Genomic DNA, 27,595 nt, shown 5'->3' with positions numbered 1-27,595 from the left:
CAATACCTTTTTTTAAGGTTCAATGTGTGATTTCATTTGCCTACATTGAAGTCCATTTGCTGCAGTATTGCCTGTTTGCCGAAAAATGCAGAGATGTTGACAAATTGATTCTATTTGCATTACTTACTTTGCCATTTGTATTCATGTCTTCAGCAAACTATAAAGCTTTCTTATTAAAGTTAAAGGTTCCAAGACAGGATTCCTGAGATACCATTTGTCACATCCCGCCAAGTAGCCTACCTAACCATTATTCTTGCTTGCTCTTCTACTTTTCAAAGGCAGTTGTCATTTAAACATTGTTATTGCATCAACTCACTAAGGCTTCTTGAAAGGTACTTCCACCACCTAGAAATTCAAGGGTGGCAGGAACATGGGAAGACTACCAGTGTCAGGTCTACAGTAAGCCACATAATATCCTGACTTGGAACTATGTCACTGTTCACACACTGTCACTACGTCAAAAACCTGGGATTGCTACCATTACCTATATTGATTGGAACACTTTCTTGAGGGCAATTGCAGATCACCACCACAAGTTAGTCTTACCAGCAATGTTTAAATCTGTTAAAAGAATATAGACAATAATAAAACTCAAGTACTATTAATAAAACACAATGAACATTCAAACAGCAACTTCATGGCCAGCAACAAATTACATGGTTTGAATATATGTAGTCTCCTGACATTCAGAACAGATACACTTTACAGTAAACCTTGGGATTTGAAAAACAATGAATTATTGGCTTTACCATCTTCTACATTTGAAACATTATCAGCAATCACTTCTCAAGCAGTTATGCAGCAACATCATGATTGATCTTTTATGCTGTCACTAGTTTGGTAAGTGAATCTGTAAGGATTAAGTGTGTTTCTGGCTCTGTGGGAAAATGCTTTTCAAAATAAGAATCTATATGCTTAAAGTTTTTTCACTCATTCACTTGATATGGGTCCCACTGACTAGGCTCGCATTAATTGCCCATTCCTAGTTGCACCTGAAGGCATTTGAGTGTCAGTCACATTGCTGTGGATCTGCAGTCCCATATAGGCCAGACCAGGTTAGGAAGGCAGATTTCTTTCATTAAAGGACATTAGTGGACAAGGTGGGTTTTCTGACAATCAGCAATGGTTTCATAGTCATCATTAAACACTTAATTCCACATACATGTAAATTAAATTCGCATTCAACCATCTGTCATGACAGAATTTGAATTCTGGTTCCCAGAACATGACTTGGTCTCTAGATTAATAGACTATTAATAATACCACCAGGCCATCACCAATCAATGGGCAATGAGAAGCTACATTAATTGTTGTCCTTAAATATTCTGGTTTAAAGCACATTCCATTTAAAATTATGCACCTGGCAAAAAAGAAATGGACAACCATTTAATAGTAACCCTTGACTTCACTAATGTCTTTAGTTCAGGCGACTTAATCCAGATTGACACTTGATTGTAATACTATGAAATGTTCCAGTGGCGGTGATCCTTTGTTTTAGATGAAACATTAAGTATATGCCTCTCTTTCCAATTTGGGAGAATGGGAGATTCTCCTAGTTTCTCCCAGTTTACTGGTTAATATTTATACCTCAATGAACACAACAAAAAAATTGGATCAACTAGGCACTTCCTTGTCCATTGGATTTAGGCATATGGCAGGGAACTTGCACAATTTAACAGTCATGACACTTCAACAGTAATTCATTGGTTGTAAAGCATTTGAAACATCCTGAGAATGTGAAAGGTACTGTAGAAGTCCACATTCAACTAACTCAAAGATGGCAATTGTGTATTAAACTTTTTAAAGTGGATTAATTTGCAATTACTGTCTATGAAGATAATTGCAGCTTGTTGCAGTATTGTTCTGTTGATGGCAAAAGCCTTGGGACCTTTGCCCAAACAACCAATTTCTCTTTTAGTTTTAGTGCTTATAGAAGACTGGGACTGGCAACCATGTCCAAACCTGCAGTTTTCATCAGGGATTATTCAACACTGGACAGAAATCCGAATCTTAAATGGCAATTTCATTTTCCTAATCCAGTGTTGATACAAATTCTGATATGCCAGATGAGATTAACTAACTGAAGCATTTTCTTTTTAAAAGTTTGGGAGAAGATTTGTAGCTCAGGTGCTCGTTGTTGTAGTTCTGTTCGCCAAGCTGGGAATTTGTGTTGCAAACGTTTTGTCCCCTGTCTAGGTGACATCCTCAGTGCTTGGGAGCCTCCTGCGAAACGCTTCTGTGATGTTCCCTCTGGCATTGATAGTACCGGAGGAAACATCACAGAAGCGCTTCACAGGAGGCTCCCAAGCACTGAGGATTTCACCTAGACAGGGGACAAAACATTTGCAACACAAATTCCCAGCTCAGCGAACAGAACCACAGCAATGAATTACTGTTGAAGTGTCATGACTGTTAAATTGTGCAAGTTCCCTGCCATATGCCTAAATCCAATGAACAAGGAAGTGCCTAGTTGATCCAATTTTTTTGTATGTGGTTCTTGTATGGTTTAGTATATCCAGTTGTGTTTTTGCCCATGAGGGCATTGAGAGCCTGTACATGGTTTTAATTTCAGATTTCTTTTCTCACGCCTTCAAAAATTGCAAGCACATTGAGCTTGCTGTTGCAAGTTTGTTTAATTTTATTAAATAATTGAAATATCTAAATGAATGCAATTCTGGGGAGGGTGGCAGTGTACATTATTACTTCTGTTCTTCAGTACATAATTCATAACAGTTGTCACATGCTTTCTTTTTCAGATTAGATTTTATTTTAGCTAACTTACAGTGTGGAAACAGGCTCTTTGGCCCAACAGGTTCACACCGACCCGCCAAAGCGCAACCCACCCAGACCCATTCTGGTACATTTACCCCTTCACCTAACACTACGAGCAATTTAGCATGGTCAATTCACCTAACCTGCATATTTTTGGACTGAGGGAGGAAACCCACGCAGACACTGGGAGAATGTGCAAACTCCACACAGTCGCCTGAGGCGGGAATTGAACCAGTGTGTCTGGCTCGGTGAGGCAGCAGTGCTAACTACTGTGCCACCGTGTCGCCCATTCTCCATTTTATTGGAGTATTCCCTGAATGCCTACTTCTGAACCCACCCTTGGGTGCAAGGGGAACACCATATTGCAGCAAGTTAGTCAGAAACTTAGTAGAATACAGAATCATCCAACTAATTTCAAAAGCTAATGTCTTCTACCATCCACTTATGAATGTCCAATTCTCTCAATTTCTTTCATAAGATTTCCCTCAGAATGTGATAACAATTCATATAATGTGTCTGAGCAATATTGTGGCTGAATTTATCCTCTCCTATAGTTGTGACTGCTGTTGCAGTTTTCCCTCTCTGTTTTATTTTCCTCCTGAATATGTAGTTCAGTTACCTTTTGTACTGGTTTATAATCACATGTTTACTTCCTGTCATTACCTTCATTCCATTCATTACCCTTCCTTTCTTCAGTTTAAACGAAAGTTGTAATCAGCCTTCCTTTCTATCTTGTAGATATCTCAACACTCAATTTGGTTATGTACTATTGTTTAATTATTGCTTAATGCTTAAATTTGAATAACATTTAAGATTTGAACGTTACTTTCAGCAGACCATTAAAATGAGTAATGGGGAGGTTGTAGCTGATTTCAGTAGTCGTTATGAAAAGTCTTTCACAAGGTACATTTATATATCTTTTTAGATCTTTCAGGGTGTCTTCAACCATCTTATCTGAAACATCTTTTAGTATTTAGCATTTTCTCTGCAACCCTTGAAAACTTAACGCACTTTGGGGAAGCTGCCAGGAATTTATATGAAATTCAGAAGTGTTTTCTCGCATATTTTTGCACAAGTACTTGGTTATTGAGTTAATTTTCATTGTAACATATATCCTAAGGGATGGGTGTGGAGAAGGTGTTGTTTCTTGTGAGGGAATTTAGAGCCAGGAGTCGTCCATTTAAAACAGATGGGATGATTTTTTTTCTCTCAGAACATTGTCAGCCTTTGAGGAAATGAGAAATGTCTTCATTCAGAGAGTGGTGAGCAATGGAAAGCAGTTCAGTCCAAACCAATGAATGTTTTCAAGGAGTTAGAGCTTAGGGCTAAAGGGATCAAAGGGTGTGGGGCAAAAGCTGGAACAAGTTACGTTATAGGATCAACAGCTATGATCATTTTGAAAAGTGGAGCAGGCCCAAAGGGCCTATTCCTGTTCCTATTTGCCATGTTTCATGAAACAGCCTTTTGGATATTTTTAAGACAGAGTTGAATAGATTCTTGATGAAGAGTTATCAGGGGTGAGTAGGAATGTGAATTTGTGGTTACAATCCGATTGGCAATAATCTAATTAAATGGCAGAGCATGCTTGAGCAACCAATTGACTGTCTCCTGCTCTTTGTTCATATGTTCACACTTAAAGCCCTCCTTAAGGAAATGCTCCATTATTTTGAATGGTATATTTGTATTTCATTCATGGTGATAGTAAAGCTTCAAATGAAGTTTTGTGAGATATCTGTAAGACCACACTGATGTCAGCTTCAGCTCTAAGGCGGCAGTGCACATTAGGGGGTAGGTTTTGTATAGTATGTGTAGATAAATAATGATGACTGTTTTTAAGCACATGCTGTGCAGTTTCTGTATGCTCAAGATGCCCAATACAGAGTCATCTACATCACAAAATAATTCATTGCATTGGATACCAAGCAAAGGTCAGAAGAATACAGAATGATGTGTAAGATTTTCCCCATTGCCACTCAATCAAAGCACTGTAAAATTGACAAATTAAACGTTACTTTTAACTCTATAACTACGCTAAGCTTTTGATGCTCCAGTGTTTGCATTTATTACATTCCATCCTCATATTTATCTGTGAAACAGATTACTTTAGTCCTGTTTTTGTCACCTGTAACCGGCATTTATTTAGCCCTTGAATAATAAATATGTAAAACAAGCGATCTACCACTTGGGCCATTGTCAGCCTTGCTGTCTTGGAGCCACTTTGGTTTCGGAAGATAATCATTTTCACCTCCCAATTTCCTAAACTTAGTCGACCTGAACTATGCTCGCAAGTGGTTTGAATGCCACAGAAAAATGCCAGTTTGGCCTCAAGTAATAGAAGCTAACTGTACTGCCGTGCCTAGAGCTTTAAAGAGCCTTTACAAATGCCACTTCTGGATAGTCTAGGAACTACAGTGATAAATCATAGAAAGATATATCTATCATCCCAGTCCCTCATGCTTTCCTTATATTCCTGAAGATTATAACTGAATCTTTTATCACAAACACTAGTGAGGGCTAGCAAGCCAGGAGAGAATCCCAGAATAATGGGTAGGCCATTTAAGACTGAGGAATTTATTCATAAAGTTTGGAATTCTCTAACCCGGAGGGCTGCGCAGTCTCAAACAGTGAGTATGTCCAGGAAAGATGGGGTTTCTAGATATTAAAGATATCCGATAGCATAGGAAAATTGTGTTGGAATAGATCTACCATTGTCTAGTTGTATTGCAGAGTGGACCCAGGGCCACATGGCCACTCCTATTTCCTATGCTCCTACATTTCCTCTTGTGATTGACTCCTGCAGTCCATAAACCACTACTCACTGCTTTCCCTGACTAATCTTGTTTTACCCAACCCCAACAGTCCAGTGGATCTTCTATTTGGCAAGCAAGTAGCACTTTGTTTTGCTATTTTTGTGCTATTTAGCTGATGAACCAGGACTGTTCTGCCTGACTCTTCAAAATTACTGCACAGGTACTTTCTGTGAAGAGGTAGTCTAAATAAACACGTGCTAAGGCCAACTAGATACTGTAAAGTTATATTGTGGGTTGAGGGATGATTGTAAACTGAGAATGCCTGTGCACTTATTTCAGACTTCTTTAAAATTCTTTTGATACTTTGTAGTGCAATTTCTAACAGACATAATCTAGACTCATGGTTTTGTTCTGAAGTGAGATAATTTACATGTGTGAGTAAAGTATACATGAAGTAAAATTCTCAAAGTATTTCACATTTATGTTAGTCCTAAAATCTTTTGATCTTTGCTGTGTTGAAATTCACTTCGCTACAAAATGATCAAAGAATAAAATGTCATGAACAAATATAATAATCAACAGGCAATGGACTACTGGTCTTTATTCAAAGTTATTAAAGTCATGCTTAAGCTGTAGAGTACCCTGGTTAGAACAAACCTTGGACAGTATTTTTGAGTTGACATAGTTTTTCTTGGTGTCAAGAAACACGTATCCTCATTCAGGATGAAGTTCCATCAGAGAGCTGGCAGACATCTGGGAGCAGGGGCCACTGCTGGGGCACCAGGCAATCCCCAGATTTTAAGTGCAAGTAGTCCAGCACAAGATAACTTTGGCATTTCAGAATGAGGTGAGGAGGGGAGATCTTGGTCAGAGCAGGTCTGGGAATATTTTGGAAAGACAAGGTGGTGGCGTCTGTGAGTCTGTTCTCATCCCTCACATCCAAAGTAAGGCCCAAGCAAGTTATCTATTGGGTTCTCTTCCACCGTTAACTGTCCATTTGCTGCCAGGTTCCGCATCTGATGTGAAGAGGCCATTAATTGACCACTTAAAGGCTTCCTTTCAGGCAAGGATCATGCTTGGTCTCTTAAGATTCCAGGTCAGAAGTAGGCGGCAGGAAGACCACCCAATTCTTATAGGCCCTCCTGCCTGAAAACCCTTCGATGGGAGCCCATTAAGTTTTGCATCTACAGTATTGTGAGCTGTACTAGCAGGAACAATATATGGACTTTAAAGGGAGTGCAACATGGATTTACTATGAAGATACTGATACTTGGTTTCTGAGGGTAAAACTGAAGACATTGTACAAACTCTGATTGTATTCTCTGGAATTTAAGAAGTTAGGGTCAGTTTTGATTTTTTTTAATATGTTCATGAGAACAATTAGTTTCTCTGTGGTTGGGATAGGACAAAGAACTTGTAAAATTCAAGTGAGACATTTCAGGAGTGAAATTAGGAATTATTTCTGCATTCAAGGTTAGCCAGGGAAATATAACTTTTCTGAAATTATAATTAATGCTAGATCAATTGTTAATTTAGATCTGAAATGGTTTTGTTAACCAAAGGTTATTTATAAAAATATTAGTGAATGTGGGCCACAATCAGGTATTTCGAGTTAGGTCACAAATCAGCTATAATCTCAAATGGCAAAACAAGCTAAATATCTTACACTTTTGTTGCTAAAGATTTGTGTCTGTTGCAGTGATCTAATGATTTATCACCCCTAGCATATGTTTGTTAATTTAACTGGATGGAATAGGATAATTCACTAAAGAGTGATCAGTGTAATAGATGTGACAATAAGGCAGTGAAAAATTGTTGGGTTAATCACTGATCTGTGCTTAGCAGATCTTAAGACAGCATTAGAGGCATTCCATTTTGCCTCTACACCTGGCCTTGGTGAAGAAATGTGCCTAGTCGGGAATCCTACTCCTGATTGCAACCTTGCTGCTTGATATGCTTGTGTTGAAAACTAACCAATGAGCTTGCAGATGGAAAGTGCCCCTATTACTTGAAGAATCAGTTGCTAAATGAAATAGTTTCAGTAGAAATATGAGGAATAAGTTACTATGTGTCAATTGAAACTTTTCATTGAACTCCTGACACTATTCGTATCTTTGTTTTGACCAGGTGAATACAGGGAGTCAGCTTCCATCTTTTTAGTTGATTAGTTGCAATAAATATTTTAATTTTTTTAGCATGTAGCTATCAAATAAAATGCAGTTTACAAGATAAAACTAAAGGCAACATTTTCTTGAGTGAAAGAGATTTTATTACAAACTAGCCCATAACAAATATTAAAAATTGACATTAAACACACTCAAATAACAACTTCAGAATAGGAGTGGGAGAGTAGGAAGATAAAGGCAATTGCTGATTTTAAGTTATTGGATCATTCACAGAACATAAGTCCCAAATATTTTATTCAGCAATGGCAATATTTGCAGACATCCTTGAGTTGTTGGTGAGTGATTGCTTTTCCAGCAGTCACATCTCTTTCAGAAAGAGACGGGATTCTGGATTGTTGCTTACTAGTCATATTTCATTCTCACTTTCTGCTTCACTGCTCAAAAGCAGTTGCTTTAAATGAAGTTCCTTTGGAGATTCTGGCATCATTGTTTTTGAGCTGAAGGATCTTCAGGAAAATTTTCTTGTGGAACTTCTGGAAATGTATGACTCAATCAAGAGATACAGATCTGCATTTCGGTTCCATTTATAATGTTAATTTGGGCCTGGATTGATTTTATATGCTGATGTTTCAGGAGCTTGGCTCAACATGCAGGTGAACACAGTTGCCCTTTTAGGTCAGTAACACAGTTCCACAGAGGTTGCCAGACCTCCTGAACTTCTCCCGAACTATTTCATTGTTTGATTTTAAGTTAGTAAATGTCCCTTTTAAAAGTTACTTTAGTCTATGAAGGCCTCAGATACTAAAATCAAATGATGCAAGTTGAATATTAATAGTCCATGGATCTTAACATTTTTATATATGAAAATAGAAATTTGCCTTATTTGATACAAAATTATGGGAAGATCCCTTCTATGGAACATAAAGTAAGGAAATTTTATTGTTGTTGAATAGGTCATTGGTGAGACTACATGTGAGGAACTATGTACAGTACAGCTTTGATTTCTTTATTTATGAAAAGATATTACTTTAAAAGCAGTTCAGAGAATGTTCACACAACTCCAACACAACTCCGAATGCAATACTGTTATTATGAAGAAATAATGAATAGCTGAGGCAGATACTATTGGAGTTTTAGAAAGCTGAGATTGTATCATTGAAACATAGACCTTGAGGGAACTCAATAGGGTGGTTCCCCAGAGGATACTTACTGTTATGTGATAGACTAAAACTAAGGGATATAGTTTAAGAATAAGAGGTCTGCCTTTTATGACAGATGAGAATTTTATTTTCTCCATGTTGTGAATGTGTGGAATTCTCTCTCCACAAAGATAAAAATTAGATTTTGACATTATTCAAAGCTGAGTTAAATATACCTTTCATAGACTAGGGCATCATGGGATTTGTGATGCAGATGGAGCAATGGCCACAATAGATCAGCCATAATCTTATTGAATGGTGGAATAGGCTTGAAGGGTCCAATAACCTGCCACTGCTCCTGCACTTGATATTCCTATTTTTTTTTTAGTTGAATTTTTCAAGTAGCCTGACAGACTCTGAAACAGCTGCTGATTTTCAAATCTAATTCATTAAAAAACTGAGAACTAAGCACAATAATTTAGTACACTGGAGAAGGTCCTGTGTCTGTAAAGACAAAGAGGAAAACAAAAATTATTCTTGTTTAATCCCTTCTTATAAATGCAAACTATAAAAACAAGAAAAGAATGCATTCTATTTGTGGAGAAAATTGCTTGCTGGATGCAGGCTTATTAATGATTCATCAAAAACATTTAATTGGATGAAGAAAACTCTCAACTCATTTAAAAGGAACCTGGATCAAAGCTGTAGGCCAGGTGCTGAGAAGTGGGATTAGAATGAGTGGCTAGTTTGTTCAGTGAGCAAAGAAGCATTTAACTGGCCCCTTTCTGTGGCCTAATTTTATCTGAGTTCAATGGTTCTAAACAACTTGCCAGTAGCTAAAATGGTGAAAAGATATGGGCAAGCAAAAGAGAAATTGATAAATTATGGATTATTATTATGGAAAATGAAAAGTTTGCTGGAGAAATGCAGTGGGCTCCTAAGTAGCAGAACGATTTTTTTTAAATTCAAGATTTTCTGAACCTAACACCTGCGAAAATTGTTCTGCCCAAAATTCTACATGCAAAATATCAACCTCGTTCTCTGACTAGACACCCACAGATTCTCAGTCATTTTTGGCTTGCCTTTCCTCTTTAAATGTCAAGAGACATGTGCATATTTCCAATTTTTTTCTGTTGTGTTTCTTAACTCTGAAACAGCCAGCATTCTGGGTAGGAAAATGAAAACACTACAAAGACATTGACGCTTTCCTTAAAGCACAACAACATTGATATTAATACCAGGTGAAGCCTGTGAGCAATTGTTCAAAATGGCAAAAACTTGTTCATCAGCTGCATCAGGCTTTCTGTTCAAGCCTTAATGATGAGGCACAGTGGCAGCAAAGAAGGAAAGTAAATGAAGCAACTCCTGTGCTCCAGATTCCATGATCATATGGGATGGATGCCCTGTCCCGTGTGCCTAGTTGTGAGAGTCAAAAATCAGCCTGTTTAGTTGCATGAAGACATTGAAGAAAATATGTTATAAAATTTAAACTAATGGTTATGTACACTTCTGTTATAAACTCTTAAGATCATTTACAATGGAAACTGCCAATGTAAGCTTAAGTCATAGTAGAATTACTGGTGATGGCGGTGGTATAGCTTTTTTAATGTCTATCACCATCACAGAATCAATCTACAATGCAGAAGAACATCATGCTCCAATCCGTTCTTGGCATCTGCTGCCTTTTGAGTTTACTATTTAATTTAAAACGTAAAATCTAATTATTGTATGGTAAAAGGAACCAAATGTGTTTTAAGGTGGTCATAGAGTCATAGAGATGTACAGCACAGAAACAGACCCTTCAGTCCAACTTGTCCATGCTGGCCAGATATCCCAACCCAATCTCGTCCCACCTGCCAGCACCTGGCCCATATACCTCCAACCCATCCATATACCCATCCAGGTGCCTTTTAAATGTTGCAATTGTACTAGTCTCCTCTACTTCCTCTGGCAGCTCATTCCATACACGTACCACCCGCTATGTGAAAATGTTGCCCCTGAGGTCTCTTTTATATCTTTTTGCTCTCACCCTAAACCTATGCCCTCGAGTTCTGGACTCCCCCGCCCCAGGGAAGAGACTTTGTCTATTCATCCTATCCATGCCTCTCATGATTTTATAAACCTCTATAAGGTCACCCCTCAGCCTCCAACGCTCCAGGGAAAACAGCCCCAGCCTATTCAGCCTCTCCCTATAGCTCAAATCCTCCAACCCTGGCAACACCCTTGTAAATCTTTTCTGAATTATATACGAATACTCAAGTTTAATTATGTCCCACTTCATCTGAATGCTACATATATACTATATGTACTATAGTGTGTGTGTATGTATATATATATATATATACACACACACACTATAACTGAATACCGAGCAGTGCATAAACAATATATACATAAACATATAAATTATGTATGAAGTAACGGCTAGTTGTCTGTAAGAGAATAAAACATGGAACTGTGGACGCTGGAAATCTGAAACCAAAACATAAATTGCTGGAGAAACTCAGCAAGTCTGGCAGCATCTGTGGAGAGAAAATGTGGTTAATGCTTCAAGTCCAGTGACTTTTCTAATTTGGTATCTGTAAAAGAAGTTGGATGAGATGAGAAGAATTACTGAGATTTAACCAAATCAAAAGTTTTACAGGCATTTAAATTCCAATGGCGTGTCTTGCCGCTGTGTTAAACACTGTTTCTAAAGTGTGAACATTTAAAACATGTGTTGAATGTAATGCAATTACATTGCCAACACTTTAAACACTGTTTCTAAAGCATTTTTTAAATATGATGTGGAGTTGCACAAGAACACAAACATTGCGTTATAGTAGAACTACCTGTAATGCAAAATTGTTGCCCAGTCTATTTATTTACTCCTATCATGTTGAATACATACCATTGTGGTTTCTGTTCTCTTACTGAAAAAAAATTAAATCTTGCTTCTGAAGACAAGTCATAATAGACTCAAAACATTACCTCTATTTCTTTCTCCACAGTGCAGCGAGAATGGCTAAATTTCTACAGCTCTTTATTCTCCTATTTGGAATTTTGCTTTTCCCACTGCCAGACCATGTCAACCCTCCCATTGAACTTGAGCACTTTTGGAGCAGTAGGCTGTTTGCTTTCATTTGCACACAACCCTTTGAGTCAAAGCACAAGGATCTCTGTCCCATGTTGAAATTCCCCATCTTTGGTTGCAGAGCAGTTATTGTTATTTATGAATATTAAATCATTTTAAATGTAAACCCTTTGCTTCTCATCCCTTTCAAAATATAGAGGTTATAAAGGTCAATCAAATGTAGTTTGATTTCAAGGTAGAAACCTTCAAAAGATATTTTTAAGCTAGGATGGTATAGTAGAAGCCAATATTTTATTGTTTTCACTTCCCATTGAATGAGATCAAACCTACAACTTGTACAGTGAGGAACGCAGTTGGCAGGTAAAGGAGTGTTCTCTTGTTGCAAACAAGAATTCCTTTCATATTGTTGTATTTATTTTGGCAACTGTAATTCGTGAATGCATATGCAGCATCTCATTAAAAGTTTGAAATTTCATCTTTTGAACAGTGGAACAAGATAAATACCTGTGCCAGATCCTACATTGTTTTGAGCTGATTTGTGATTTGAAGCTAAATTCCCAATACAATTTTGTGCCCTTTTGGAATCAAACCCAATCTTTAAGACCGACTAATAATTGAATAGATCATGCTGATCTCATCGCCTCCACTACAGTATTTAGAGGGAGATGGGGAGTCATTTGCATGTCATTTGGTGTGAACTTCATGAGTTTTACTGGAACATGATAAGTGGATGAAATGTAATGTTGACACCCAAACCGTGTTTAAGCTAGCGTGTCTATAAATGTTCATAATTATATTTCATGCTGCAATGAAGCATTTTCTTACAGGCCACTTGTATGACGAGGACATTAAACAAGTTCAGTGATTTAAATTTGAACACTGTTGTAGCTGTATTTATTCTGTGTTTTTACTTTCTCCCCTTCTCTTATTCAACTATCCTAATTTGTTAAAATATATTTAACAAGTAAACAAACCAGTAATCTTTCCTCTCTTCTGACCATTGAAAATAAAAGCACATGATCATTGTCTGTTTAAGGTGACCTGAATCTCTCAGATGATTACTGTACTGCCAAATGTCTATATCTTAGAAGAGAATATGAAATGTCAGAATTGAACAGTGAAGTGTTTTAGTTTATCAGATACCTGTGACTATAACAGTATTGAACTGTTTATTTTTGCTTATAACAGGATTTTTCTGTTCTACTATAAGGTTTAATTATTGAATCTTTTTGTTTTCAATACAGATAAAAGCAAAAAACTATGATAAAGTTGAAAAGGTAAACCTATTTCATTTTAGTCCTGTCTAGACATGGGAGAACCTTGTTATTGTTAGTCTATCAGTGAAATCCAATTTGTTAACTTGACAACTTTCATAATTTTTCAAGTCGTAATGAGCAGTACCCACATCTTCAAAGTTTTAAAAAATGTTTTGTGAGTCAGTCATTTTTATGCAGACTGGTCTACGTATCGGTTGGATATGCATGTGTTAGTAATTTGGCAGCCATCTCAAAACCGAGGGTAATCAGGAAATTTGTTAGCAATGGCTAAGCATTCATGCAAAATAAATGTCCTCTCACAGTCAACATGAGCACTAACATTTGCAACAGTGAGCTTTTGTAAAGTATAATAATATTTGCACATCAATGTCAATTTTATTTCCCACAGATTATTTTGCCATGGGATTGAGAAAAGTTTGGATTTTCTTCTTTTTAAAATAAAATTGCTAGCATTGTGTGTCTTGGCAGGGTATCACGTGAACTGATCATAATGGGAAAGAGTGGTTGCGAGTTAATCCATGAAAGATTTTTCCTTCATAAAACCGGGTCTCAATCCAAGCCACATGGTAAAACATCAAGCTAGAGGCAAGGCACTATCTCAGAAAGAGTGAACATTAAATGCAGCATTTTAATATGAATAATGGTATTTTACAGTCACCCATCAGGTAGCTGTCATTTACCTCAATAAGAGAAAGCTGAGGGTGACCAAATATTTAAAGACATCTTTAAAATTAAGAAGTTTAAGTAAGGGTGGATAGACTATTTCTACCTGCCTGTAAAATAAAAGTAGAGGCCATCAATAGGTATCCAGAAATCCAGTAGAAAATTCAGGAGCAACTTTTCTTGTCTGAAGATTGGGAACTTTATTATAGGAAGTGGTTAAAACATGTAAGTACACCTAAGGGAAAGCAATACAGTATTCCAAGAGTAATCAGATGCAGATTCAGGAGAAGGAAATAGTGGGTTATTTTGGTACAGTAGAATAAGGAATCTTTAGTGGAGCAAACTAAACATCTGAACGGGTTGAATCACCTTTTATTATGCTGTATATGTGGTCTTTCAGCAAATCAAATGCACATCCTGCTGCTCTTAGTTTCTAAATCCATTCTCCAGTGGAATCTGGCTGCTCCAGTGGAAGAATACATTTGCCAAATATACTGTAAAGAAATGTTGCTGCTTTGAACCAGAATAAAGAGAGCCTGTCATCAGTTCTTCTTGGTCATGGAATAATTTGTGGTCTAGTTGGGAAGGAACATGCTTTAAAAACTTTTATTATTCAGCAATGACATTTTGTTTCTATTTGTTTTCAGTTGTTTCAGCGATGTCTTATGAAAGTTTTGCATATTGATCTGTGGAAATGTTATTTGGCCTATGTGAGGGAAACAAAAGGCAAACTTCCAAGTTACAAGTAAGGAATGAATTGATAAAATGCTATAATTTCTTTCACCTCAGATTATTTTGATACTTTAGAATAAAGTACGAAAACTACCAATGTAGAAGTATTCTAAATCAAGTTATAATGTCTTAATGATTTGCATTTCAGAGAGAAGATGGCCCAAGCATACGACTTTGCTTTAGATAAAATCGGCATGGAGATTATGTCTTATCAAGTAATTGTTTTTATGTGCTTTTTTAAATTTTCTATTAAAATGAGAATTAAGAACTGTATTAATTTTACTAATTGTAAATTTTCTACAGATTTGGGTTGATTACATTAACTTCTTAAAAGGAGTGTAAGTATTACTTTTTTAAATTCATTTGACTTTTTCATATTTTTGTCAAAAAGTAACTTATTTAATTCTGCCATATTACAATCATCTTGCCCTTTTAATAGGGAAGCTGTGGGATCCTATGCAGAGAATCAAAGAATAACAGCAGTTCGACGAGTGTATCAGCGAGGCTGTGTCAATCCTATGATAAATATTGAGCAGTTATGGCGAGATTATAATAAATATGAAGAGGTAAAAACTTGTGCCTCAAATATTACTCTAAAATTCAAGTAGATTTCAGCTGACTAAAATTTGCAGTTTGAAAACAGAAAGGCTAAGATTGTTGTTTTCTTTCTTGGACAAACCTGATCATTTTCAGTAGTTTTAGTGTTGAATAGATGTAGTACTATACTATTCCCATAAAATTAGTGTTTTCTCAAGCATAGTTTATGGCTTCTAAGTAGGATTTTGATTTCACTTTGTCTCTCTACTACCAACTTCTGTCTTCCAAAATTCACTTCGTTTCACCAGTATCTGTTCCACAATCCCTGATATGATGTTCCATTCACCTAAAATGAGCTAGACTCTATGGTTGTGAAAATAGTTATGACTAAGCACCACAAGACAATAAAGTCCTTTTTTCTTACCTGAATAAGAATTGAATCTGAAAATAGAACAGCTAAGAAGTACGCCTCTCAATCGGTAAGTCTATGAAAGGTCGTTCAACAATTAACACAGTCCTGCTTTATAACTTGCTTCTGCTTTATAGAGTCATAGAGATGTACAGCATGGAAACTGACCCTTTGGTCCAACCCATCCATGCCGACCAGATATCCCAACCCAATCTAGTCCCACCTGCCAGTATCCGGCCCATATCCCTCCAAACACTTTCTATTCATATACCCATCCAAATGCCTCTTAAATGTTGCAATAGTACCAGCCTACACCACTTCCTCTGGCAGCTCATTCCATACACATACCACCCTCTGTGTGTAAAAGTTGCCCCGTACATCTCTTTTATATCTTTCCCCTCTCACCCTAAACCTATGCCCTATAGTTCTGGACTCCCTGACCCCAGGGAAAAAACTTTGCCTATTTACCCTATCCATGGCCTTCATAATTTTGTAAACCTCTATAAGGTCACCCCTCAGCCTCCGATGCTCCAGAGAAAATAGCCCCAGCCTGTTCAGCATCTCTCTATAGCTCAAATCCTCTAACCCTGGCAACATCCTTGTAAATCTTTTCTGAATCCTTTCAAGTTTCACAACATCCTTCCTATAGGAAGGAGACCAGAATTGCATGCAGTATTCCGACAGTGGCCTAACCAATGTCCTGTACAGCCGCAACATGACCTCCCAATCCCTGTACTCAATACTCTGACCAATAAAAGAAAGCATACGAAATGCCGCCTTCACTATCCTATCTACCTGTGACTCCACTTTCAAGGAGCTTTGAACCTGCACTCCAAGGTCCCTTTATTCAGCAACACTCACTAGGACCATACCATTAAGTCCCGTTAAGATTTGCTTTCCCAAAATGCAGCATCTCGCATTTACCTGAATTAAACTCCATCTGCCACTTCTCAGCACATTGGCCATCTGGTCCAGATCCTGTTGTAATCTAAGGTAACCCTCTTCGCTGTCCACTACACCTCCAATTTTGGTGTCATCTGCAAACTTACTAACTGTACCGTTTATGCTCGTATCCAAATCATCCAATTTCCTTTTAAAAGCTTCTGTTAAATTTGTATGTACATCTCATTATGCTACATATTCCAAATCCAAACCAGTCCTTGCATGACAAAGCTATTTTTCATGTCAGCTGTCATCCTTTTGGCAATCTCTTAAATCTGTGTCCATTTGTCTTTGCCCTTTTAGCCACTGGAAACAGTTTCTCTTTACTTAGTATTCTCTAGCCCCTGCACGATTTTAAACATCCCATCAAATCTCCTCATAGATTTTCCATCCTAAAGGAAACAGGCTTAGCTTCTCCAGTTTAACCATCCATTGACTATTTGTTGAATCCATCAGTAGACATTGGATACATTTGGATTTCAGTTAGAAAAGTACGTTCTGTGTGCATTGGCACAGATAGCTAAGAGACACCTAACACTGTTGTGAGTTAGAACTGTTTTGAAAATCAGCACTATGCTTAAGTCAACAGAAGTATTTTTGTGTAGCTCTTTTTCAGTGTTGCAAGAATCAGTCATTTGAGGTTTAAATGGTTGTTGAGTATTATTAAAGAATAAGTACATTTGAATAAAATTTCCCTGCACTAATTTTATAATCTCTGGTCATTTTAAATGAATCAACAACTTCAAAACAGTAGATGTAGGACTTTGCTCTAAATGTGCAACCTCAATTTGCACGCATTTTTCCAAATCTGTGTTGTTTTTACTTTAGTTTCACAATACAACCTGTAATCATGTTTTTTTCATCATGTCATTAGAGTGCCTTAAATAGAGAACTCATTTTGTTCAGCTACCTATGAGCTGCTTCTGTTATTCAAAGGGGCGGCATGGTGGCACAGTGGTTAACACTATGGCCTCACAGCGCCAAGGACCCGGATTCGATTCCAGCCTTGGGCAACTGTCTGTGTGGAAATTGCACATTGTCTGCATGGATTTCCTCCGGGTGCTCCGGTTTCCTCCCACGATCCAAAGATGTGCAGGTTAGGTGAATTGGCCATAGGAAATTGCCCATAGTGTTCCGGGATGTGTAGATCAGATGCATTAGTCAGGGGTAAATGTAGGGGAATGGGTCTGGGTGGCTTACTGTTCGGAGGGACGGTGAGGACTTGTTGGGCTGAAGGGCCTGTTTCCACACTGTAGGGATCCTATGAATCTATGAAAGCTATGATTGTAGTATCTGAAAATGAGCCATATCATGCTGACAAAGTGAAAATTGGGACATTTGCAAAGTCTATCGGACAACTGTTTCAGATTTTTGATGTCAAATACTAACGCAAAGACTTTCAGAACAACGGGTTTCTAAAGTGACTTGTAAATTTTTTTGCTACAGTCACGTGACTGAAAACATTAAAGAGAGTAGCTGATGTTAAGAGGGCATGACATCTCAAAATGAAAAACATATTGAGTATTGAAGACTGCCTCAATAATGGAGTCAGTGGGTTTGCAGACTCTTAATGGCTTACTTTTGAAGTTAGCTTTTGAAAAACTAATAATTTAACTTGTAGATTTTGTATGCCCTGTGTGACACTGAAGTGCAATTCTTGGAGTTTCTAATATTGAAAATAAAGTTAATTGCAGCATTATGTTCTGTTCCTTCACAGAGCATCAATATTCACCTTGCTAAGAAAATGATTGAAGATCGTAGCAGAGATTACATGAATGCTCGGCGAGTGGCAAAAGTATTTCTGTTTTACTTCACAATTGTTGTATCAAAGTTATTCAAACAAGAAAGATTTTAAAGCCATGAGTCTAATTTAAATTCAAGAAATGGATTCCTAAACTTCTGTGCTTTTCTTACAGGAATATGAGACTGTAATGAAAGGTCTAGACCGTAATGCACCATCAGTCCCACCACAGAACAGCCCGCAGGAAGCACAACAGGTTGACATGTGGAAGAAATATATCCAGTGGGAAAAGAGTAACCCACTTCGCACAGAAGACCAAACGCTAATCACTAAACGAGGTGGGACTACTTAACAGTACCACTGCTGTTTTGCATGTAGATATTCTGGTGCACATCTGGTCATTTATATCACCATGTTTTGAACAAATCTGTATCAAATTTGTTTTCACAATGGTCCGTGCATACAGCTGTGGAATTTAGTCCACTTTTTTACCTCCTCTTCCTTTAAAACATCTCTTAAAAAACACTCTGTGATCAAGTTGTTAGTCACTTATCCTAATATCTCATTACATTGCTCAGTGTCAAGTTTTATTATGAAAATATTCTTGTGAAGTGCCTTGGAATGGTGACTATGTTAAAGACATCATATAAATGTACATAATTGCACTGTTTGTAATATCTTCGAGGGACAGTTCAGGTCCTTTTTAACTTAGGAAGGAGAGCAGGTGGTGATAATTCTATTTAAGGATCATTTTCTGTAAATAGAAGATTAATATTAATGTTTCATGGTATAGAAAATCCACTGTAGAACTAATGTTTATGGAGATTCTAAAGAACTGTCTGTGTATGTTGCAGTTATGTTTGCCTACGAACAATGTCTGCTGGTTTTAGGACATCATCCTGATATCTGGTACGAAGCCGCCCAGTACTTGGAACAATCGAGCAAATTGCTGGCAGAAAAAGGGGTAAGGCGGTTCATAGCTAATACTGCCAGATAATCCATTTGTCTTGTTCAATTCAGTCAAATCATAATTAAGAGAATGTGACGATCTTTGTTTGTTTGTAATGTTTTCACAAATGTATGTCAATGGCAAGTCCATTGTACTATTGAATACGCTCAAATGCCAACTACAAGAGAATTATTGTTTCTAATTTAAAAGGGTGCACTGGAGAAATAATTGCAAATTGGTTAGAATAATGTGAGCTTTCCTGAGGCCTTTGCTTAATATTCCCTGACCTGAAACATGATAATCAACCGTGTTATTCAAAACAAACTGTCACATCGTTCTCTGCAGCATACTTCATGCCTTATTGTAAAACTATGCTGACAACAGCATGTTCTGACCAACACTAGTGGGTTATATCTAGTGATGTCTGAATCTCCTTGGCAACAATTATTGACTGCTTGTATTTGGCAGTTTCTGTGAGCACCTCCATTCCAAAAATCAAATCATTCACAAAGGTCCATTGGCTGTCAATCCATCAGCATTTTCATTTCCATTGCACGTCTCTGGCATCTGATCCTTTACAGCAACGTGACTCTTTATTTCTGGCTGTAACTTACCATTTTTTCTATTCCTTTTATGTAATAGGAGTAGCACTAGCAAGATCAGAATTTACTGCCAATCCCTAAATAACCTTTATAAGCCACCTTTTTGACCCTCTACAGTCCACATAGTGCCAATGCAATCATTGTACTTTTAGAGATGGATTTCCAGGCAGTTAACTGAGCAGTAATGAGGAAGCGGCAATGTAGTTCCAAGTTAGGATGATGTGTGACTCAGAGGAGATTTGATGCTCCCAAGAGTGTGCTATCTTTGTTCTCAGCAGTAGGAGCTTGGGTTTTGTGGTACTGTCATAGAATCTTTGGTGAGTTGCTGTGATGTATTCACAAATTGTACCTAGAATCATAGAATCTCTACAGTCTGGAAAGAAGCCATCTGGCTAATTGGATCTGCACCGACACTCCAAAGAGCTTCCCACCCATACCCAATTCCCTACCCTATTCCCATAACCTTCTATTTAACACGGCCATTCTACCTAACCTGCACATTTTTGGACTTTTGGGGGAAACTGAAGCACCCTGTGGAAATCCAGATAGGGGAAGAACATGCAAGTTCCCAACCAGTCAGTCACCCAAGGCTAGAATTGAACCCAGGTCTCTGACAGTGAGACAGCAGTGCGAACCACTGAGCCACCATGTTATACCTGTGGCTTTTATTCACGCGGTCTGCTATCCTCTAGCTTATCACTCCTTTCTGCATTTAGCAAACTAAATTTACTCCCTATGTATAATACCCAATATAACTAGAAATGTTTTCTGATTTTGTCTCCCCCTTTCCATTTGCACACTGAGGTTGTCTTCCTATTGCTGCAAACTCTTACAAGCTATCTGCACTCCTCCAATCCTGGTCCTTGCACATGCATAATTTTAATTGTTGTCAATAGTGTTCAGCTACCTAGGCCCTAAAAGCTGGAATTATCTTTCAAAACCAACCCACCTCTGTTTCTCACTCCTTATAAGCAACCACAAGAGCAGTGTAAAAATTGAAATAATGTAAAAGTTGACAGGTGTTTTTTTTTGGCCTAAACATTCACAATTATTCATATAACCCACATAGAAATCACAGCCAAAACAATTTAGAGCTGAAATATTGATGTTTAGAATGGTATAGGACACTAAAATTACAAAAACTTTCCATGTGTGTTTCATTGCATTCATGAAATAGTGAGATTCTTCAAATCCCCTGATTAAATTGAAACAACAGTTAGTCTCATGCTTCTGTTCTTTAACACACTTTTTAAAACCTGCCTCTTTAACTGAGATTTTGGTCACCTACCCTAATGTACCATTTCATGTGGTTTCGTGCTAAAGTTTATTTCATTAGATTTCTGTGAAGCATCTTGGGATTCCTCACTAAAGGTGAGGGCAAATACAAGTTATAGTTTTTGGTCTATGTAGTAGATTTGTTTTTTTTTGAAGAAAAAACGCTCTTGTTAGGTAACCCATTTGCTTATGTAGTGGTTTATTTTCCATAGCCCTAACATATATAGAATCATAGAGATGGACAGTATGGAAACAGACCCTTCGATCCATGCCGACCAGATGTCCCAACCCAATCTAGTCCCACCTGCCAGCAGTAAACCTCTACAAGGTCACCCCTCAGCCTCCGACGCTCCAGGGAAAACAGCCCCAGCCTGTTCAGCCTCTCCCTGTAGCTCAGATCCTCCAACCCCGGTAACATCCTTGTAAATCGTTTCTGAACCCTTTCAAGGTTCACAACATCTTTCTGATACACTGACCTCATTTTCATGATGCATTGTTGATTTTTCTTTGTTGTTGCACTTCTTTCATATATTTGTATAATAATTCCCAATGTGCTGAATGGTCAGCAATGGTTCATTTGAGGAGCCTTTGTAATAAATATTGCTTTGTGGCAGGACATGAATAATGCAAAACTGTTCAGTGATGAGGCTGCAAACATCTATGAAAGGGCAATCAGCACTTTGTTAAAGAAGAACATGCTGCTTTACTTTGCTTATGCAGACTACGAAGAAGTGAGTAAAGATTATGTTGTCCTCCAGTACGTAAAACAAATGCTGCTTTAATCTTTGCTTCCTGCTCTCTGTTTTACTAGCACAGTTAATGGGCGTGCTTCTGCTTTTTTCAAGAGTCGGATGAAATATGAGAAGGTACATAGCATATACAATAGGCTATTGGCTATCGAAGATATCGATCCAACATTGGTGAGCTTTTTTTATTCTCAGTTTGTGATTTAGAGTAATGACATAAGTATTTATATCATAATAATTTTGAGATTTATGAAAACTGGGAAAGAGGTAGTGGTGTCTATGAAGTCCAGGCAAAATTTGAAAGGTGTGCAACATTCACTTCAGGTTTTAAAAAAATGCATGAATATTGGGAGAGACATTGTGACACAAAGGGGCCTTCTAGCCCTTTGAGCTTCTACCACCATTCACTTAGTTAATTTGTTTCTTCATTTGTTTTTCTTGTTCTGTTGCCTTTAATAACTCAAACTTATGGTATTTGAATTGACCATTTAACCAATTTGTAATTTTATTTGGTTGTTATTAATAATATTTTCCTTTGTCACTTTTTAATTTGCCTTCCCCATCCATTTATATTACAGTACTCCCAAACCGAAGTCACCAATTTTTGTTTTGATTTGGTGAGGGACAAGTACTTCTAATTTTAAAGTAGACAAAAAGTCACATTCGGGGACTTACTAAGAAAGTCAAACTTCAAGACTCCACAGTTTTAAATAATACTTTACTACACAAGTTCGAATAGTAATACATTCACAACCTATTTCTACCGTGAGTAATATATTGCGAATGAAAACCCCATCAACATGCAAGTCCAATCTGGACAGATCCCACAGACTTCTCACAGATCCCACTCCACTGCATGCATTAGTGACATGGCGGGATGTTAGGTCATTAGGTTTATGTTCACTCAGTTAAAATGTTCAAAGAGCTGCTGTAAACAAAGTGAACCAAGCAACCTCTTTCTGCACTGTAACAATTTTATGATTCTGAAATTTCATTAATCTTCAGATTATAGTTCTTTAATTTTGCTGATCAGGCCTTGAAATCCCTCTCAAGAGCTGCTGTATCATGGACTGGCTCAATAACTGTTCCACTTCTCCAGGATTACCCTCTTATCCCAGATTCACACTCCCCTGGACTCTAAGTTGCACTCTTGTACTCATTCACAAGCTTAACACCAGCTCTTCAACAGCAAGCTTCATTAAGCCAGTCTGCCCTGGGTTTTCCCCAAATTCCAAACATGTTCCTTATGTCAAGCAAATACTGCTATGAGCTTTTCAACCCCGACTGCCCTTAAGTATTAATGCTTGTAGGCTTCTTCTTAGTCTCCCAAAGCTTCTCTGCAACACAATTTCATAAATATTCCTATTTCTTTAGCTCCAGGACAGTTTCTGATTTCTGACACTATATCTTAGCTGCCTACTAATTTGTAGAACCACTTCCTGAGTTTGTTCTAATAGCGTGAAACCATCCAAATGTGACTTCTCACTGAGTCAATGTATCTATGTATTTCACCTGTCTTTCTATCAGTACAAATAATTGCAGCACCAATGGAATGGAAATGAATTAATTAATGGAAACTAGTAAAAATGGCATCTAAATCTCTATCCTTCCCCTGTTGAATGACCATCAGTTCCTGCCCCCTTCATTGAGCTCCTGTTCACTGATCCCAAAATTGTCCTGAGTGAAAATAGTTGCAATACACCTTGCCACATCTCTGGGCAGTATTGAATGTTGCTAACAATGATCATATGCTTTAAATGCTGCATTTCACAAAGAATATTGACTTGTTCAGCACAAAACAAGTGGATATCACTCGAGGATTTCGTCACAGTATGCTAACACTCTGAATTTAGACCTGCTGTTGAGTTCCTGTAGTGTCACCAGTCCTCCAGAACCTCATCCTAATAATAATTCTTGACTTCTGAGTGAGATAATGACTGCCTGAGGAAGTCATGGATGCGCATACAATTACAAGATTTAAGAGACATTTGGATAGCTACATGAATAAGAAAGGTTTAGAGGGATATGGGCCAAGTGCAGGCAAATGAGACTAATTTAATTGGTCTGTTTCCATGCTGTATGACTCTTATGACAGTGGACCTATGGATGTATCATGCTCATTCCTGTGTTTCCATGTGTTCCAGCATGGTTTACTGCATAGCATTTTGTAAAGTGAGATCACCTCCCCCTTCTTAATCTCAGAATATTGAGGAGACTTTCTGGAACTCCTGCAGTTAGAGATTCGGTTGAAATGGCACTAAGGAGGAGACATGGAAGTTTTGTGGCTCTGGACCAAACACATCAGTAATTTAAAACTAGAAGTGCATGACTTATTATTAATGTTTGTATTGAAGGTTTACATCCAGTACATGAAATTTGCACGAAGAGCTGAGGGTATTAAGTCTGGTCGATCCATATTTAAAAAAGCAAGGGAAGATCCCAGAACGCGCCATCATGTCTATGTCTCTGCTGCACTGATGGAATATTATTGCAGTAAGGTAGGCATTTCTGTTCTGTCCTAAAGCTCTCAGTTCTACAAATGCACCATGGAACTCTCAACCTAAATAACTGTTTTCTTCTTCATTTTAGGACAAGGCAGTAGCCTTCAAGATATTTGAGCTGGGATTAAAGAAGTATGGAGATATTCCAGAATACATATTGGCTTACATTGACTATCTTTCTCATCTTAATGGTAAGAACTGTATCCCATTTGCAGCTGAAGAGTCACTTCTCAGATGTTAATAATTGATGGAATTATTGGAACAAACTTTGTATTTGCATGAGGCACTAACTGATTTAGCTCAGATTGAGTTAGAAGACAGGGAAGAAATGGAATCCCATGGAAGGTATCAAATAAGATGTCTTTAATCATCCCAGTGAAGTTCTGGATCATCTCTGGTTTGATGTGAGTAAAGTCAGAAGTCACACAACATCAGGTTAAAGTCCAGCAAGTTTATTTGAAATCACAAGCTTTTGGAGAGCAGCCCTTTCATCTACTGCGATGAGAGAAAAGAGCGCATAGACACAGAATTTATAGGCAGAGAGATCAAAAGATCATTCAACTGGTGTGAGTGGAGTGTTGAATAATCAGTCTGTGCAGGTGACCAAGGGTGTTAGATGATGTGAGTGAAGTGTCAACAAACTGAATAACAATCAAAGGGATGACTTATAATCTGATTAAATGAGGCAGGAAGATAATTACAAAAAATTAAAAATAAGGTGATGCTGGAGAAAAGCGAAATGACTGGACTTAACACCCCAGTCAAAACTGGCACCTCCACATCATTGATAGGAGTAGTTTGATGATAGAAAAATTGTTGTGGATTCAAAAATGAAGACCAGCAAGTAAAACTTGGTCCATTGGCGTCTGCATGTAAAGTGACGCTGTCATTGCTGATATTTCCCAAGAGTTACAAGCAAATAGGAAGCGAAAGGGGATCAAGGGTGAAATTTGGAGATATTCTAGAGATGACAGCAAGGAAGCAAGAGCAAAAGTTGCTGCTCGAAATAACAATGGCTCAAATGAAATTCAAACCAATCAAGAGCATTTCTCAGAAGGTAGATAACAAATGAGCAATGATGGAATGTTTGACCAGAGTGGGAGAAAACAGCTTTTTGTTGACACGGTCTGGAAGGGAGAAGAAGGAGACAAATGCTGAAATGTCTCTTTGGATCAGCTGGGAGCACAATTGCATCTGAATCAGCAGCTTTGCGAGTGAGTTCTCACCATACCACCAAAAGTGCAAGGGCGGCACAATGGCTCAGAGGTTAGCACTGGTGCAGTACCAGGGATCTGGGTTCAGTTCCACCTTTGGATGACTGTGTGGAGTTTGCACGTTCTTCCTGTGTCTGAGTGGGTTACAGCCAGATGCCTCTAGTTTCCTCTCATGGTCCAAAGATGAATGAGTTAGGTGGATTGGCCATGCTGAATTGTCCATAGTGTCCAGGGAGGTGTAGGCGAGGTGGGTTAGATACAGGAAATGCAGAATTATGGGGATGGGGTAGGGGGCAGGGACTTGGGGAGGATGATCTTTGATTCTATTCAAATGTCTATAAAAGAATCCATGACCACCATTGCTAAAATGGGTCCACCTGATGATCATATCGATGTTCTTTCCACAACCAGTGCCACCAAAAACGAATAAGTTATTTGTACAGGTGGTTGTGCAAAATTGTCTTAATATTTGTTTATATAACATCATCTATACTGCAAGATCTTAAAGTAAGGGAACCCTTAGGAAGCAGCGATCATAATATGGTAGAGTTCAGTCTACAGTTTGAAAGAGAGAAGGCAAAATCGGATGTAATGGTGTTACAGTTAAATAAAGGTAATTATGAGGGCATGAGAGAGGAACTGACAAAAATAGACTGGAAGCAGAGCCTAGCAGGGAAGACAGTAGATCAGAAATGGCAGGAGTTTGTGGGTATAATTGAGGACACAATACAGAGGTTCATCCCCAAGAAAAGAAAGATTATCCGGGGAGGGATTAGACAGCCGTGGCTGACAACGGAAGTCAGGAAATGTATTAAAGAAAAAGAGAGATCCTATAAAGTGGCCAAGAGCAGTGGGAAATCAGAAGATTGGGAAGGCTACAAAAACAAACAGGATAACAAAGAGAGAAATAAGGAAGGAGAGAATCAAATATGAAGGTCGGCTAGCCAGTAATATTAGAAATGATATTAAAGGCTTCTTTCAATACATAAGAAACAAATGACAGGCAAAAGTAGACATTGGGCTACTTCAAATTGATGCTGGAAGCCTAGTGATGGGAGATAAGGAAATAGCAGGAGAACTTAACAAGTACTTTGCGTCAGTCTTCACAGTGGAAGACATGAGTAATATCCCAAAAATTAAAGGGAGTCAGGGGACTGAGTTGAGTATGGTTGTCATTACAAAAGAGAAAGTGCTAGAAAAGCTAAAAGGTCTTAAAATTGATAAATCTCCTGGCCCCGATAGAACATCCTAGAGTTCTGAGAGAGGTGGCTGAGGAAATAGCAGAGGCATTGGTTGAGATCTTTCAAAAGTCACTGGAGTTAGGGAAAGTCCCGGATGATTGGAAGATCGCTGTTGTAACCCCCTTGTTCAAGAAAGGATCAAGACAAAAGATGGAAAATTATAGGCCAATTAGCTTAACCTCGGTTGTTGGTAAAATTCTGGAATCCATCATTAAGGATGATTTTTCTAAATTCTTGGAAGAGCAGAGTCTGATTAGAACAAGTCAATATAGATTTAGTAAGGGGACGTCATGTCTGACAAACCTTTGGAATTCTTTGAAGAGGTGACAAGTAGGTGAGACCAGGGAAACCCAGTGGATATGGTCTATCTGGACTTCCAAAAGGCCTTTGATAAGGTGCCACATGGGAGGCTGCTGAGCAAGATGAGGGCCCATGGTGTTCGAGGTGAGCTGCTGGGATGGATTGAGGATTGGCTGTCTGACAGAAGGCAGAGAGTTGGGATAAAAGGTTCTTTTTTGGAATGGCAGCCGGTGACAAGCGGTGTCCCACAGGGTTCAGTGTTGGGGCTGCAGCTGTTCACATTATATATTAATGATCTGGGGGCATTCTAGCGAAGTTTGCCGACGATACGAAGTTATGTGGACAGGCAGGTAGTACTGAGGAAGTGGGGAGGCTGCAGAAGGATCTAGACAGTTTGGGAGAGTGGTCCAGGAAATGGCTGATGGAATTCAGCGTGAGCAAATGCAAAGTCTTGCACTTTGGAAAAAAGCATAAAAGCATAGAATACTTTCTAAATGGTGAGAAAATTAGTAAAGCCAAAGTACAAAGGGATCTGGGAGTGCTAGTCGAGGATTCTCTAAAGGTGAACATGCAGGTTGAGTCCGTGATTAAGAAAGCGAATACAAT

At 38.1% G+C, this 27,595-nt stretch overlaps 1 protein-coding gene across 1 annotated transcript in view; it reads left to right on the top strand.

Moving 5' to 3' along the window:
- Window positions 1-27,595, top strand: part of cstf3 (cleavage stimulation factor, 3' pre-RNA, subunit 3) — a 115,796-nt gene that overhangs the window by 75,588 nt on the left and 12,613 nt on the right. The window contains exons 4-15 of the mRNA XM_060838572.1: window positions 13,105-13,137; window positions 14,448-14,545; window positions 14,681-14,747; window positions 14,836-14,870; window positions 14,972-15,098; window positions 18,138-18,215; window positions 18,337-18,499; window positions 19,016-19,125; window positions 21,602-21,718; window positions 21,833-21,907; window positions 24,088-24,231; window positions 24,323-24,425. Coding sequence (XP_060694555.1) covers window positions 13,105-13,137; window positions 14,448-14,545; window positions 14,681-14,747; window positions 14,836-14,870; window positions 14,972-15,098; window positions 18,138-18,215; window positions 18,337-18,499; window positions 19,016-19,125; window positions 21,602-21,718; window positions 21,833-21,907; window positions 24,088-24,231; window positions 24,323-24,425 — 1,150 coding nt within the window. The remainder of the gene's footprint in view (window positions 1-13,104; window positions 13,138-14,447; window positions 14,546-14,680; window positions 14,748-14,835; window positions 14,871-14,971; window positions 15,099-18,137; window positions 18,216-18,336; window positions 18,500-19,015; window positions 19,126-21,601; window positions 21,719-21,832; window positions 21,908-24,087; window positions 24,232-24,322; window positions 24,426-27,595) is intronic.

This window comes from Hemiscyllium ocellatum, chromosome 18, assembly GCF_020745735.1.
Source record: "Hemiscyllium ocellatum isolate sHemOce1 chromosome 18, sHemOce1.pat.X.cur, whole genome shotgun sequence".
Lineage (NCBI taxonomy): Eukaryota > Metazoa > Chordata > Chondrichthyes > Orectolobiformes > Hemiscylliidae > Hemiscyllium > Hemiscyllium ocellatum.
Note: the sequence above shows the minus strand (reverse complement) of the source record. Positions and strands in the feature narration are given on the sequence as shown.